The sequence below is a fragment of the Hydra vulgaris genome, chromosome 11 (assembly GCF_038396675.1).
Source record: "Hydra vulgaris chromosome 11, alternate assembly HydraT2T_AEP".
NCBI classification, from domain to species: domain Eukaryota; kingdom Metazoa; phylum Cnidaria; class Hydrozoa; order Anthoathecata; family Hydridae; genus Hydra; species Hydra vulgaris.
In genome coordinates this window covers 1,072,501-1,086,788 of record NC_088930.1, presented here as the reverse complement: position 1 = coordinate 1,086,788, position 14,288 = coordinate 1,072,501, and the positions used below count along the sequence as shown (strand labels likewise).

Genomic DNA, 14,288 nt, shown 5'->3' with positions numbered 1-14,288 from the left:
CCACTCAAGACATCAACGTGGAACTGGAAATGTTCAAGATCATCATTAGAAACAGTTGATAAAAGCGGTGGTGGTGTTGCAATAGCAACAGATCAGTCAATCATTTTTATGAATGATGAAGCTTCCGGATCAAGCTTGATGCTTGATTTATAAAATACACGTATCTTGCTGCTTTGTGATGTAGCTAGTGCGTCAATTATTTTGTCACACGAAAACTGACGAATTGATACATTTTCATCTGTAACTCCTCCGATAAGAATGTTCTCAGGATGAGCAAAATAGCAGTTGTTTTGCAACACTGGTTCAAGAATTTTCCACTCTTCTTTCCCTAGTTCATAGCACTGCTTCATAAGATAAAAGAAGTTTCTTGCTCCGTCAAGGCAGGAAGAATGACGCTTTATGTTGAACCACGATGGCGCATAAACATTTACGATAAATCTTGTAATTCTTTGCAATGGTTTTGAAGGATTTTCCTTAGACATATACAAACGTAAAATACGATTGGCCTTTGTTAGCCACCTTGCATGGTTCAGATTTCCTGGCATAGCAGTCTGGAGGAACAATATTTGATCACAAGCAGTGTATCCATGCTGAACAGCTAAGCAAGCTTTTAGAAGGTATATCTGATCAGAGCTTGAATCTTTCTTGACATCAACATTTACATCCTCAACTTTACCAGGTATATGTTTAAAGTTCACAATATCTAAATCTTTTGGATCAAAATCAAGTGCAATGTCTATTTTACCTGTTGAAGTAGCTGGACCTGTTGAACGTCCACCATCCACAACAGAGAAATATTTTCTAAAAGGTAGTTCATTTGCATGTAACAAGCAGACCAACCATTGCAATGTTCTCCCAAGACCTTCTTCTAATTTTCTGATTACTCCATTATGTTGACCTGTGTTATTCACAGAACCATCGCAAATAACTGCTGCTAAAGTGTCTGATGATTTGATGTTGTTGATGCTCAATAATATCTCTTGTGCAATATCAACAGCTTTACTTTGTGGCGTGACATGATTGACATATTTGTTTTGCGGAAATGACACTATCACATAATGTTCTTCTTTGAAATTTCGTTGGACACCACTTGTTTTAATGGAAGTGATATCCTGCTTTCCATCAAATCCAATGCAAAGTATTTTTTGGACTTCAGCAGCATGCTTCTTAACTTCTTTTTTCCTCCACATATTTCTCTGACGATGAAGTTTTGCTGGATCAATAGCATTCTCTGGTGTTATAAGATTCTAATCTTTTAGTACAGCATTTGCTATTAGGCAAGCATCCCTGTTACTGATTTTACACCTATCCATAGCCTTACACAACTCAAGATATTGTTTAGTGTTGTAAACCTTCATCTCTTCATCACTTGACATCTCATTATCACTTGATATCACTTCATAACTTGACATCACTTTACCATCTGACATCTCAATTGGCAAAAATTCTTCATCTGGCTTTGACTGTTCATTATCACTGCAATATGTTTCATTTGGATCAATTTCTTTATCAAACTTCATTTTCTTATCTGTAATCAGTAAATTGCATGTTTTACTTCCTCTTTTTCTCTCTTCTGCAGCTTAATTGTTTCTTCTTTGTCTACTTTTCCTATTACCATCTTCCATACCGTTTTTTGATCTATCCAGAACTCCCATTTAAGTGTTGGAATTTTTTTTGGCAGTGGACATGAACAAGCTGAACTTTCTCGAACACCTTTATTAAAACACTTACACAGACAAATATCGAATAGTTGGTCTAACATCTGTAAACTTGATTGAAATGTTGCAGAGGACTTCTTGCGATCAGAGTATTTACCAAGCTCATGTACTTTGTTAATTAGTCTCTTTATGCGAATAACTAAGCTGCTGACTGCAATGGTAGGAATACTTGCTTTGTTGTACAGTGCTTTAATTTCATTAGCTATGACTGTTGCACTTTCAGTAACACTTGCGCAATTGTTATTTTTTGATATATAGTCATATGCTTTGAAAACATCAGCAGAAGTTGGCAGTTGATTTGTTTGGAATGGTCTAGGTTGTCCAAGTATACCATGTTCAGTTTCACTTCTTGTTTTAACAGTAGCCATTTTTATTTTCAATTTTAACTAATTAAACTAAAACAAAAAAACAAACAACGTAATTTAAATGTAATATATACAAGTATATATCTTATAATGAAGTACAGGATCATGTTATCGGAAGTCAACAAACAACACTAACAGCTTTTTGTCTTATATTTCGTAGGGTGCTCTAAACTTTTGCAAAGTTCTGTATACTATTAATAAAATATTATAAACATGAATCATCAAAAAACCTAAATCTTAATGCTTTTATCCTGCAATTATACAACTGTTGTAAAATAGCATCATTTTAACCTAATATAGTAAAATTCAAGCTAAAGTTAGCAAAACTAAATCAAATTTTTATTACATTTCTTTTACATACATTAATAGAGACAACAAAATGCAACTTTATTTTCATGTTTCATTAAAAAAAAAAATTGACCCACCCTAATATACATATTTTTTTTTCCAACAAGGCTGCAAGCAACCACTAATTAAAGTTAAAAGTTACTGGAAGAGAAAAGATGAATATTGTAGAGAAAACGATTTGACGGACGACTTAAATGATTGCAAATTATATGAATCAGGAAAGCAAGATGAAGGAAGCAAATTCCAAAGAGCTGATGTTCGAGGAAAAAAACTAGACGAATAAGAGTTTTAGGAGCACTTAGGAACAGTCACAGAAAAAGGATGACACTTAATTGAATAACGAGTAACACAAGAATGAATTTTAGTAGATGGCACAAGAGACGCTAGCTCTTTAGAGCAGTGCCCATTATAGTATTTGTAGACAAGAGAAAGAAAAGCAACATTACGACGATGTGATAATGGTTGGATGTTGACTGCAAGAACAGGTCCAACTATGCTTACAATGCGTTTTTGCACCTAAAAGAGAAAGGACATAATTAGAAGATCTGCCCCAGATATGGCAACAGTATTCCATACAAGGCCGGATTTGAGATATTTGAGATTTATAGAGATAGAGAATAGAATCCGAAGAAAGAAAGTTTTGAGCTTGATAAAGAGATGCAACCTTAGCAGATGCTAATTTTGCAACTGATTTGATATATGGTTTCCAAGAAAGATTGGAAGTAAGAGTTAATCCTAGAAGATGAAGAGTAGATGACCCATCGAGTACATAATCGTTCATAAATATAGGAAGATCTAAACTATTGCGACAACAATTAGCTAAAAAAAATTGAGTTTTATCTGTATTGAAGTTCACCAGCCACTGTGAGCCCCATACTGTAGCAGAAATGAGATCATTTTCAAGCTCAAATAAAAGCTTGGATTGAAATGTAATGAAAGGAAGGATTCAATAATCTTAAAGATGTTGCCAGATACACCACAATAAGAAAGCTTAAGGAGAGGACCAGCATGCCAAACTTTATCAAAAGCTTTTCAAATGTCAAGAGCGATGGCCTTAACCTCTCCACCTTTATCTAATGCACGATAAAACCCATCAGTTATTACTGTTAGCAAATCAGCTGTAGAACGAGAAGATCGAAATCCATATTAATGGTCAGAAAGTAATTTATTAGATTCAAGATAAGAAATTAAGTGTTTGTTAATTAAAGATTCAAAAACCTTGCGTATGATAGAAAGATGACTAATGGGATGGTATTTAGACAAATTAGATCATTCTCCAGAATTTTTGAAGATAGGGATAACAGATGCTGCTTTCTAGCAGGCTGCTAGAAAATAAAACTCTGATAAGCACTTGTTTAATAGTTTTAAGAGTATAGACGACAGCTCCGGAGAACACTTCTGCAAGACAATAACAGGTATGTTGTCCGGGCCACAGGCTGTAGAAGATTCTAGGCAGGAAATCACTTTAGATACAGAAGCTGGAGTGAAACAAATGTCAAGCAATTGATCAACCTGTTTGTTGGCAATATCAGGTAGAATGCAACTAGTGGAATCAAGAGATGATATTGATGAAAAGTTTTTAGCAAACAATTCAGCTTTGTCTTTAGGTGAGGTAACAAAGTCTGAACAATACAACAGAGGTGGAATTAAAGATTTGCCCTTATTATTATTACTAATAAAGATTCTCCAGAAAACACGAGAGCCTAATTTTTGAGATAGGATACAAAATTTCATGACCTGAGAAAAGCAGGCTTTGGCGTTAGACAAAATCTTTTTACAATGGTTTCTAGCAGTAATAAACAGACGTCTGTTTTCTGGAGAATTGTTTTGCGGATAAATATGGAAGTAACGGTTACGATTGGCAATCGCAGCAGCACAGTGTGAGGAAAACCATGTAGGAGAGTGAGGCTTGACCTGGAATTGTCAAGAAGGAACAAAAGATTTCATGCTAGCCTTAATCCAAGAAGTTATGTAATAAGCACATTTGTCGAAAGGAAAACAAAAGATTTCTACCCAAGGGCCATCACAAAGAAAATCACAGAAAGAATCCCAGGCAGCTTTATTGTAGTTTTTTTTTTCAGGTAATGAAGAAGAATGAGATATTAGTTTTAGAGAGATCAAACTGTGACAAGAAGCACCTAAGGGTAAATGTGGAGAAACTGAGCACTGATTAGGATCAGAAACAAGACATAAGTCAAGTAGAGAAGGTAAATGATTCGGGTTATCTGGAAAGTGAGTTGGAAAGTTGACAAAATGAAAAGTTGTGGGCTTTAATGCCTGCAGAATCACTGACACTAGAGCCAAGCCATTCAGAGTGGTGAGCATTAAAGTCACCGACAACAACTATATTAGCTGATGGATAAAGAGAGAGGACTTGGTCAATATGATCAGAAATAAAAACAAAAAGAGTGCAGTCTTGAGATGAAGAAGAGCAATATAGAACAAAGAGAAAGGCGATAAAGTGAAGTGGTGCTAAACGAAAGCACATAAAAGAATAGTCTGTGGATTCAAACCAAGTTTCACGACAAATGGGTGAATTCAAATGTAATGCCCAGGCCAAGCATGTGACTATTGAAATCTTTACGAATTAAAGGAAGAAAACCATCAAGACTATGATGAGACAGCTGAACTCAAATTAGTCTCACAGAGAGCAAGTAAGTCTGGTGAACTTTGCAAGAGATAGGACTTAACAAATGAAAAGTTACTTCAAAGACCATGAATATTAGTGAATGATAGATTTAGAGAACTTGGTGATGATGATGGGTTTTGTGTTCTATAGTTTTTGGTAAGTGTGTGTGTGTGTGTGTGTGTGTGTGTGTGTGTGTGTGTGAGCTAAGAGTATGCATTAAAAATGAGTGTTTTGTATTGGGGCTTATAATTTTATTGGTATATATGTGTTAGACTGAAATAAATTTTATATACATATATATATATATATTTATATATATATATATATATATATATATATATATATATATATATATATATATATATATATATATATATATATACATATATATATATATATATATATATATATATATATATATATATATATATATATATATATATACATATATAAATATATGTATATATATATATATATATATATATATATATATATATATATATATATATATATATATATATATATATAAATATATATATATATATGTAAGTGTGTGTTTGTTAAGAGTATGAATTAAAAATGAGTGTTTTGTATTTAGGCTTATAATTTGACTGGTATATATGTGTTAGACTGAAATAAATTTTACCTGAAAGTTAAAACCCTAGGTTGCAAGTAGCAAAGACAACATATATATATAACATATATATATATATATATATATATATATATATACATATAAATATATCAAATATATATACATATATATAAATATGATATAAATATACATATATATATATATATATATATATATATATATATATATATATATATACATATATACATATGCTCTGTTCTTTAAAAACATTGAGCACTCTATTGTGTAGAATACGTTTTAAAGTTATTTAAATATATATTAGGCTCCTTATTAACATTTGTTGAGCACTCTTAATTGTATTTTAACATTCCGTGTAAATATGGAAACTAATAATTTCACTTACTCGTTGAAAAATATACCTATACTAGATGAAAAAAGTTATACTATTTCTTTGATTGAAAAAGTTGAGCATTTTATTAAAAGAATTCGTTGGAAAGCCCATTTTTTCTTAAAACCAAATACAAAAACATGTGATAAATTTAATTATAATGATAATTATGGATTTAAAACAAAAAATACCCCACCTTTTATACCTGATTTGGAAAACTTTGAAAATGACCTATTACATTTAATTAAAACAATAAAGTTTCGCTCTATAAAAAACGAATTTCAAACAGAATTAAAGTTAGATGTTTAAAAAAATTAAATCAAACCCTAATATTTTGGTTTTTATTGATAAAACAAATAATATTTACCAACTCACAACAGAAAACTATGAAAAAATTTTACGCGACAATATTACTAGTTCTTATGAAAAAGCCCCTAAAAATTTGGAAAAAGCAATTAATTTAGAAGCGCAAAGTATTGCTAAAAAAAATAAACCTTGATAATAGAATCGAATTAACTGCCCCTGCCCAAGCCTTCGTAACACTAAAAGACCATAAACCAAATTTTCAAAACAAACTTCCATGTAGGTTATTGGTTCCCTCAAAAAGTGAGATTCCTGATGACACAATCTGTATAATAAAACATTGAAGAAAAACCTTACTTTATTTTAATAAGGAAACTTGGAAAAAGAAAAACATACATGACTGCTTTGATGTAACAATGGGCAGTTATGACGGAGCAGAAATTTGTGAATTTGTTGGACTATATATTTTAGATTTGTTAAGAAAAATAATCAGTATAAAAGATTTAGGCCTTTATCGCGGCGATGGTTTAATAGTAATGCGTAGAAAATCTGGTCCACAGCTCGACAAAATTAGAAAAGATATTATAAAAATTCTTTAAAATATTGGCTTTCAAATCGAAATAAACATAAATTTAAAAATTGTGAATTTTCTTGATGTCACATTTAACCTCTCTGAAAATTCATATAAGCCTTTCAAAAAACCAAACGATGAACTATTATATATTAACATTAACTCTAACCATCCACCCTAAGTTCTAAAACAAATCCTGATTTCAATTAATAACAGACTAAACCAAATCTCCTCAAATGAAAATGTATTCAATTCCTCTAAACGAATATTTGAAGATGCCCTAAAAAAAAGTGGTTTTGAAAATTTTAAACTAAAATTTGACCCTGAAAAAAAGAATACAAAAAAACGAAATAGAACTAGAAATGTAATTTGGTTCAACCCCCCATATAGCAAAAATGTTTCTACTAACATAGGAAAAGTGTTTTTAAAATTGGTCGATAAGCATTTCCCGCGATCTAATAAATTACATAAAATTTTTAATCGAAATACAATTAAAGTTAGCTACAGTTGCACAAAAAATATGGAAAGAATTATAAAAGGTCACAATAAGGCTTTGTTAAACAAATAAGAAATCCTAAATGAAAAAACTACAGAAAATTGTAACTGTAAACAAAAAATCAATTGTCCAATGAGTGGAAGTTGTTTATCAAAAAATGTGGTATATAAATGTGTTGTTTCCTCTAAGAATGTACCTGATAAACAATATATCAGCATAACAGAGAGTGAATGGAAAAAACGTTTTGCCAATCATAAGCAATCTTTCAAGAATAAAAAGTATTTAAAAGACACCATGCTGTCAAAATATATATGGGAATTAAAAGAAAAAAATATTGATGATTTTATACTGAATTGGTCTATTCTTAAAACAGCGCCTGCATATAACAATATTTCCAAAAAATGCATACTATGCCTACAAGAAAAATTTGAAATAATTACACATGCAAATCAAGAATGCTTATTAAACAAAAGATCGGAATTAATTTCTAAATGTAGGCACGAAAATAAGTTTCTCCTAAAAAACTATAAAAATAAATGAGTTCAAATAATATTTACATTAACTACCCTTTTTAAAAAAACATTAAAAAAAATAGCATAAGTAATCATTTCTAAAGAATTCTTTTTATAATAGTGTCAGCAAATTCCACAAATGTGTGAAAATTTACAGTAGTTAAGACATTTGCAACTTCCTGTAATTTAATTTTTGGTATATATATATATACAGATAAATATACAAAAATAATAACCATTTTTTAATTTCAACCAAAATTACAAAAAAATATCAAGCATAAAAAAAACTAACCTTTATATTTATAGTAGAGTCTTGTGATAATGATGACTGCAAATAAAAAGCAAAAACCTCCAGTATTTTGACATATTTTTCTTCTTTGTAAAGAAGTTTGTGAGTTATTGTTTTACGTCGGACTATCATGTATGATAAATATTTTATAAACTTATGAAAGAATCGAGGAACTTGATTTAAGCAATATTGGATCAGAAATGAAATATAAGCTTCTAACCGTGGTACATTAACTTCTACACACAAAGCCTACAATAACAAAATAATTTTTTTTTCAAAAACAATAGTGCTATAATATTATTAAAAACCACTGAGCGAAAATAAAATGGACAAAAAAAACAACAACAATGTTATTACAAAAACATTTATTAAAGTAAGAATCTAAAATATTATTAAAAAAAAAGATAGTTAAAAAACAAGTAAGTTATTAACAACTTTTTGATAAATTTTGATTATTATCATTGCTTCATTGTTATTTTTTCATTATAGTTTAAACTTTTTCATTGTCATATTATATTAAAAAAATGCATTATGGCAACCTGTCTACAGCACACAAGAAACATAAATGTTATAAATTTGTAGTTTTTAATTTTTTTACTCTTTCTTTTTCTTTGGTTCATCTCCATTTAAAAATAAAAACAAATCTTTAAACTTTAAGATAAACTAAAGGAGAGCATGATTAAAATTAATTTACAGATCTTAACGATGGTTGTGTGAATTTGTTTATTTATTTCAATTCACCTCCCCAAGGTCAAAAAAGCCATTACGAGGAGCCACTACAGTCGAGGAGGATTTAGTTATAGTTACAACCTCTTTATAGTCTTACCAGAACCAGAACTCTATAACTCTGAAAGAGGAACCTTGACAAAAACAAAAAAGAAACAAGTTGATAGTGGTACTAACAGGGATGTGGGGATCAATCCCGAAACTTCTTGTTTATGAGGCGAGTGCTCTATCACTACACCACTACCGCATATGTTAAGAAATCTTGATATTAAGAATTGATAATTTTAACTTAGCTTGACTAACAATCAAAGAAAAATAAAATTAAAACTTACTTTTTGGAATGCTTTAATTAAATATGGCAGAAGATCTTGAAAATAGGGTAGCATTGTTAATTTCTCTTGAATCCATGCATAAGATTCCATTTGTTTTTCATTCCCGTTGCTTAAATTGTTGCACCTCTGTATAAGAATTGATCGAAAGCCCTCAACAGATATATCACGCTCAGCCAAGTCAGATGATGACCAACGACTTATAAAATATTTTACAAGCTCCTTTGAAGATTTTATGGTTGCCTCGCTTCCAATTAAAAGATCTTGCAGTCTTGATGCAACTTTTTCCTTTATTGATTTGTTTTTTATGTTAACGACATGCTTCATAAGAAGAAATTCACAGAGACATTGAACAGGGAGAGTTTTTAATGAAGATTCACTTGATTGAACAAGATCAGCTAACCATGGCATTGCTTTTGAAGTACCCTTTGTGAAGAAAATTTTAAAATGTACTTTTGTTCTAAATTTGTTAAGCAAAAATTATTTAAATAAATTATAATAGATTTTTTTAAGAAAAAAATATTAAAACTAACTTGCGCTTGAATAATATAAAGTAAAAAGTCAGGAGATCGACTTTGACAAAGCAACTCATTTAGCTCAAGACTTTTATTAAGTTGTTTTAACTTTTCAATAACAGTAGCTGGTGGTTGGCGAGGAAGATCAAGTGGTTTAAGACTTATTAGTTGGCTAATTAACAGACTAGTACTTTCTGTAATAATGGCACCACTGGTTGCAGCAGCTAAATGACTTTCAAACTCAATAATATCATCTTTTTCAGCTCTTGAAACCTTTTGTTAATTATAAATATTACATATATTTATACTATGAATATGCTTAAATTCCTAAAATTTATATAATAATTACAAAACCTATATAATAATAACAAACTTAAAAAATTACCTGAAGTTCATTGGCCTGTATTTCTTCAGAAGAAAATCCTTGAACTGCAAGTGGAGGGAAGGAATAAGCACTACAAAGAGAATAGAACTTTTTTAATTCTAAATTTAATTATCTGATGATAATTTTAAATTTAATCATCTGATGATAATTTTTAATTAATTCATCAGTTGATAATTTTAAATCTAGTCAAAATAATAACTAGATAAGGAATGATAAATAATAATAGAAATAATAATGAAAAATGTGTACAGGCTTTTAATGTTTTTATTAACTTTTAAAGTAATAAAAATTGAAATGAAAAAAACAACAGCAACAAAAAGAACAATTTTTAACCCTGTAATAATCATCTCCATCATGCATCTGGCAGTTGGATAATCTTGCCAGACTTGAACACCTAAAGAAAACTTTTATTAAAATGATTAGTAAAAAATCATTAACAAAAATACATCTTAACTATAAAAGCACACTTGAACACATCACTATAATTTGCATAGAGATCGATGATCTCTATAATATCTTAAACTACCTTTTTATCTAAATTAACAAAATTCAACAACTTTAACAAAATCAATATTGCTGTCAATACTTAATAATTCAATACAATTATTATTATTTCCTTTATAAATAAATACAATACCCCTCATAATTGTAAATAATACAACTATGAGGATTTACAAAAACCTGCAAAAAATTTTAGCAATCAACTCAATTTAGGATGTAGAAATTACAGGTTATACAAATTTCTGAGATTTGGCACTGTAGATCTTAACTGGAGCAGCTGGAACGCTTTTCTTATTGCATTCATATTTATTCGAAAACTCACAAACCGATGAAGCTAAAGCAATCTAATCCAATATTCATCAAATATATAAATCAAATGGTTGAGTGACCATTACTGGGTCCTACAGTTGCACAAACTAAACCAGACGGTGATCATGAAGTTTTTCCTCTTTGCATTAGGCACCAATAGTCATTAAATTTATAGCTCCCAAACATTTTATGCAACAATGTGGCAATCAAATGCACGATTTCTTTTTAATATTTTCTGTTATATTTTTATTGATGTTAATGAGATCTCATTAACATCAATAAAAATATAACAGAAACTGTAAAAATTAACAAATTTAAAATAAAAAACTTGCAGATGTTTTCATTTACTCCTAACAATGTTTGATTTCTTTGAGAATGCTTTTGGCTATGTGTACAGACATTTTTTTTTCCGTTACAGTAGCTTGTTTTATATTTGGATTTACCATAACAGGGATTGGTAACTTTCTAGCTTTGCATATATTTTGTTTTGTATAATGTATTTAATTAAAACAATTTAGTAATAATAATCCAATTAATTTTGAAAAAAAAAATTATTTCATAACATCTTTGTTTTGATTTTTATTTATTTTTAATTATTATATATATATATAATTTTTAAATAAGAAGAATTTGTCTAATAAAAATAATTTTTATATATTAGGCAAAAAAAAAGTTTTAATGCAAAATCTTAGAAATGATATTACATAAAAAAATTATTTCAATAGTTTTTTTGTTCTTTGTGAAATTGAAATTATAAAATGTTTTGAATGTTTTTCAAAAAAAAAAAAAAAAAGAGATATTTACTTGCATTTTAATTTAGAGAACTTAAAATCTTTTAAATTTTAACTAATTTAAAATCTAAAACTAGTTAACATAAGACATAAAAACTTTTCACACATTTCAATTACTTAGAGGAGATAAGAAAACTATCTTTTGCTATTATTCCTACCTGATTATAATAATCTCAATTAACCGTAATCTTGATTATATTAATCTCGATTAACCATAATCTTGATACTTATCTTTAAGAGTAAAACAAATTAAAGTTGAACTTTTGAATCTTAAACAAAAAAGAACATTGAAACATTGAACAAGTTATAAATTTGAAAATATAAATATTTGTTTTGATGCTACCTTATAACATTGTAAACATAACATAAACACAAAAATTCAATTTTGAATCTCATTAAATAAAAGAAACTTAATATTCATATATACTATGAATACTTGTTTTGATATTTTATAAAATTGTATTACTTATCCTCAATCGCTTGTTTATAACATTATCAAAATTAAACAAGAAGGTTAAACTTTTCTGCAACCTGGTTTTTTATAACTACTGATGAAATAAAATTGCTTTTGTTTATTGTTTATTGTTCTAAATTGTTTCAGGAACATCTCTAGTGATTGCAATCCTGGGACCCTGGCCTCATTTTTAATCCCGAAATTTCAGGATTGTCTAATATAAAACTGGGATTACTTATAAGATTAAAAAAAACAAAGCAAAACAAAAAAATATATAAAAAATAACAACAATTTATGTATTTTAAGTTGCGCAATTAAAAACTTATCGAAAAAGTTTGAACTTTCCCTAAAACATAAAGGACCCTTCAAAAATGCTAATGAGATATTTAAAGCTATTAAAGCCACCTGGAATAAGATTACAACAAGAAAAAATTGTCAAACTTATTGAGACTATGCTGAGAAGATGTTCCATGATCCTAAAAAGTAAAGCATCGCCATTGGCTATAGGATGCCCATAACTATTGATTTTAATAATTTTTCGAGTAGTTATAAAAAAAGCAAATGTTTTAGAAGTCCATATTTTTATATTTAAATACCAAAAGAAGCAAAAAACTTATTTATTGATTTTTAAAAAATCCTAATAAATAATTTTTAAAAATACCAAATAAACCTTTTTACGTTTTTGTAAATCTTTTTAACTTATAATATTAACCATTTTTTTCATAAAAAAGTCTTTTTTTTAGAAAAATAGCTGTATTCAGTCATCGAATTTGAAAAATTATTTTTTCTCATTTGGTTGATAATGTTTAAATAAATAAAAATAAAATACAAAGTACAGTTGAGATAATGTTCTTAATTACATACAACAATTTCGAATCATGACAAAATAAGAATCTATGAAGTTAAAAAAGAAAATCACATTTTATATCAAAAGTTAACATTTTATATCGCTCATTAAAATCATCGCAAAAAACCCTAATGCTATACCCCGTTGATGGTAAAACCTGTTTTATTTTAAACGCATTTTACATTTTAAATGATATAAACTATATAAAACACCAATAAAAAAATACAGCAAGGTTGTTTTATACAAAATCAAGCTTTTTATAATGACAAAACCCCACAGTATTGTTTTATTGTTTTATTGTTGTTTTAATTGTTGTTTTATTGTTGTTTTATACACCTTTTTATAATAATAATTTAATGCGCATTTAAAATAAAATGTGTTTTATTGTCAGTTTAATTAATTAGTTAATAATAATGTTATTAACTGTCGTTTGCAAATACTATTTGCAATTTTTTTAAATTTTAAATCACTCATTTATTTGCAATTTTCAGAAAAAGCAACAAGAAAATAAATTTATTAAGTGCAGTTGAAAGAAAAAATGTTCTTAGTTAAATACAGAAATTATTATAAATTAAAATAATATATTAAATATTTTAACTTAGTAATAAAATAAGTCCTTTATTTATTTATAAAAAAAGGACTTTCAGCATTGGTAAAATGAAAGTAATTTAAGTGAAGCAAAAAAGCCTATTATAGTTCACGTCAAATTAATGTCATGTATAATATATTCATTGACAAAGCGAATTAATGGGTTCAGTGTTGTTAAAGCAAAAAAATCACTGGTTTCTAATAATTTGGAATTAGATGAAAATTTTAACAACATTAAATTTAATATGCATATATCCGATATACTTTATGTAGCAGAAATAATATAAAACCATAAATAGATAATTAATTTTAATTAAGACAACAACTAATTTTATTTATGACAATAAACAATGACTAAATAATTAACACTTTTTAACCATAGAATTAAAAATTATTCATTTTTAAAATAAAATTAAAAAAAAACTTTATTTTAACAACCCGGTAGCAATTTAAGTAGGATATCATTAACAATAAAACTATTTTAAACATTTTTTCAAAACTTAAATAATTTTTATGTATAAATTTTAGTAAAAGCCAAATAAAATTCTGATTATTTGTCAAATTTTGTTTTTTAAAAATCTGATTTCTTTTCTACCAGTCAACCATGACTGTTAATAATTTATTTTGGG

General features: G+C 28.1%; 1 protein-coding gene across 1 annotated transcript in view; it reads right to left on the bottom strand.

Annotated features, from left to right (window-relative positions):
* LOC100199621 (integrator complex subunit 1) overlaps positions 1–14,288 on the bottom strand; it is a 108,616-nt gene that overhangs the window by 44,151 nt on the left and 50,177 nt on the right. The window contains exons 19-23 of the mRNA XM_065809752.1: positions 10,503–10,563; positions 10,170–10,239; positions 9,803–10,057; positions 9,273–9,695; positions 8,218–8,463 (exon numbers count right to left, since the gene is read on the bottom strand). Of these exons, the coding sequence (XP_065665824.1) occupies positions 8,218–8,463; positions 9,273–9,695; positions 9,803–10,057; positions 10,170–10,239; positions 10,503–10,563 (1,055 nt within the window). The remainder of the gene's footprint in view (positions 1–8,217; positions 8,464–9,272; positions 9,696–9,802; positions 10,058–10,169; positions 10,240–10,502; positions 10,564–14,288) is intronic.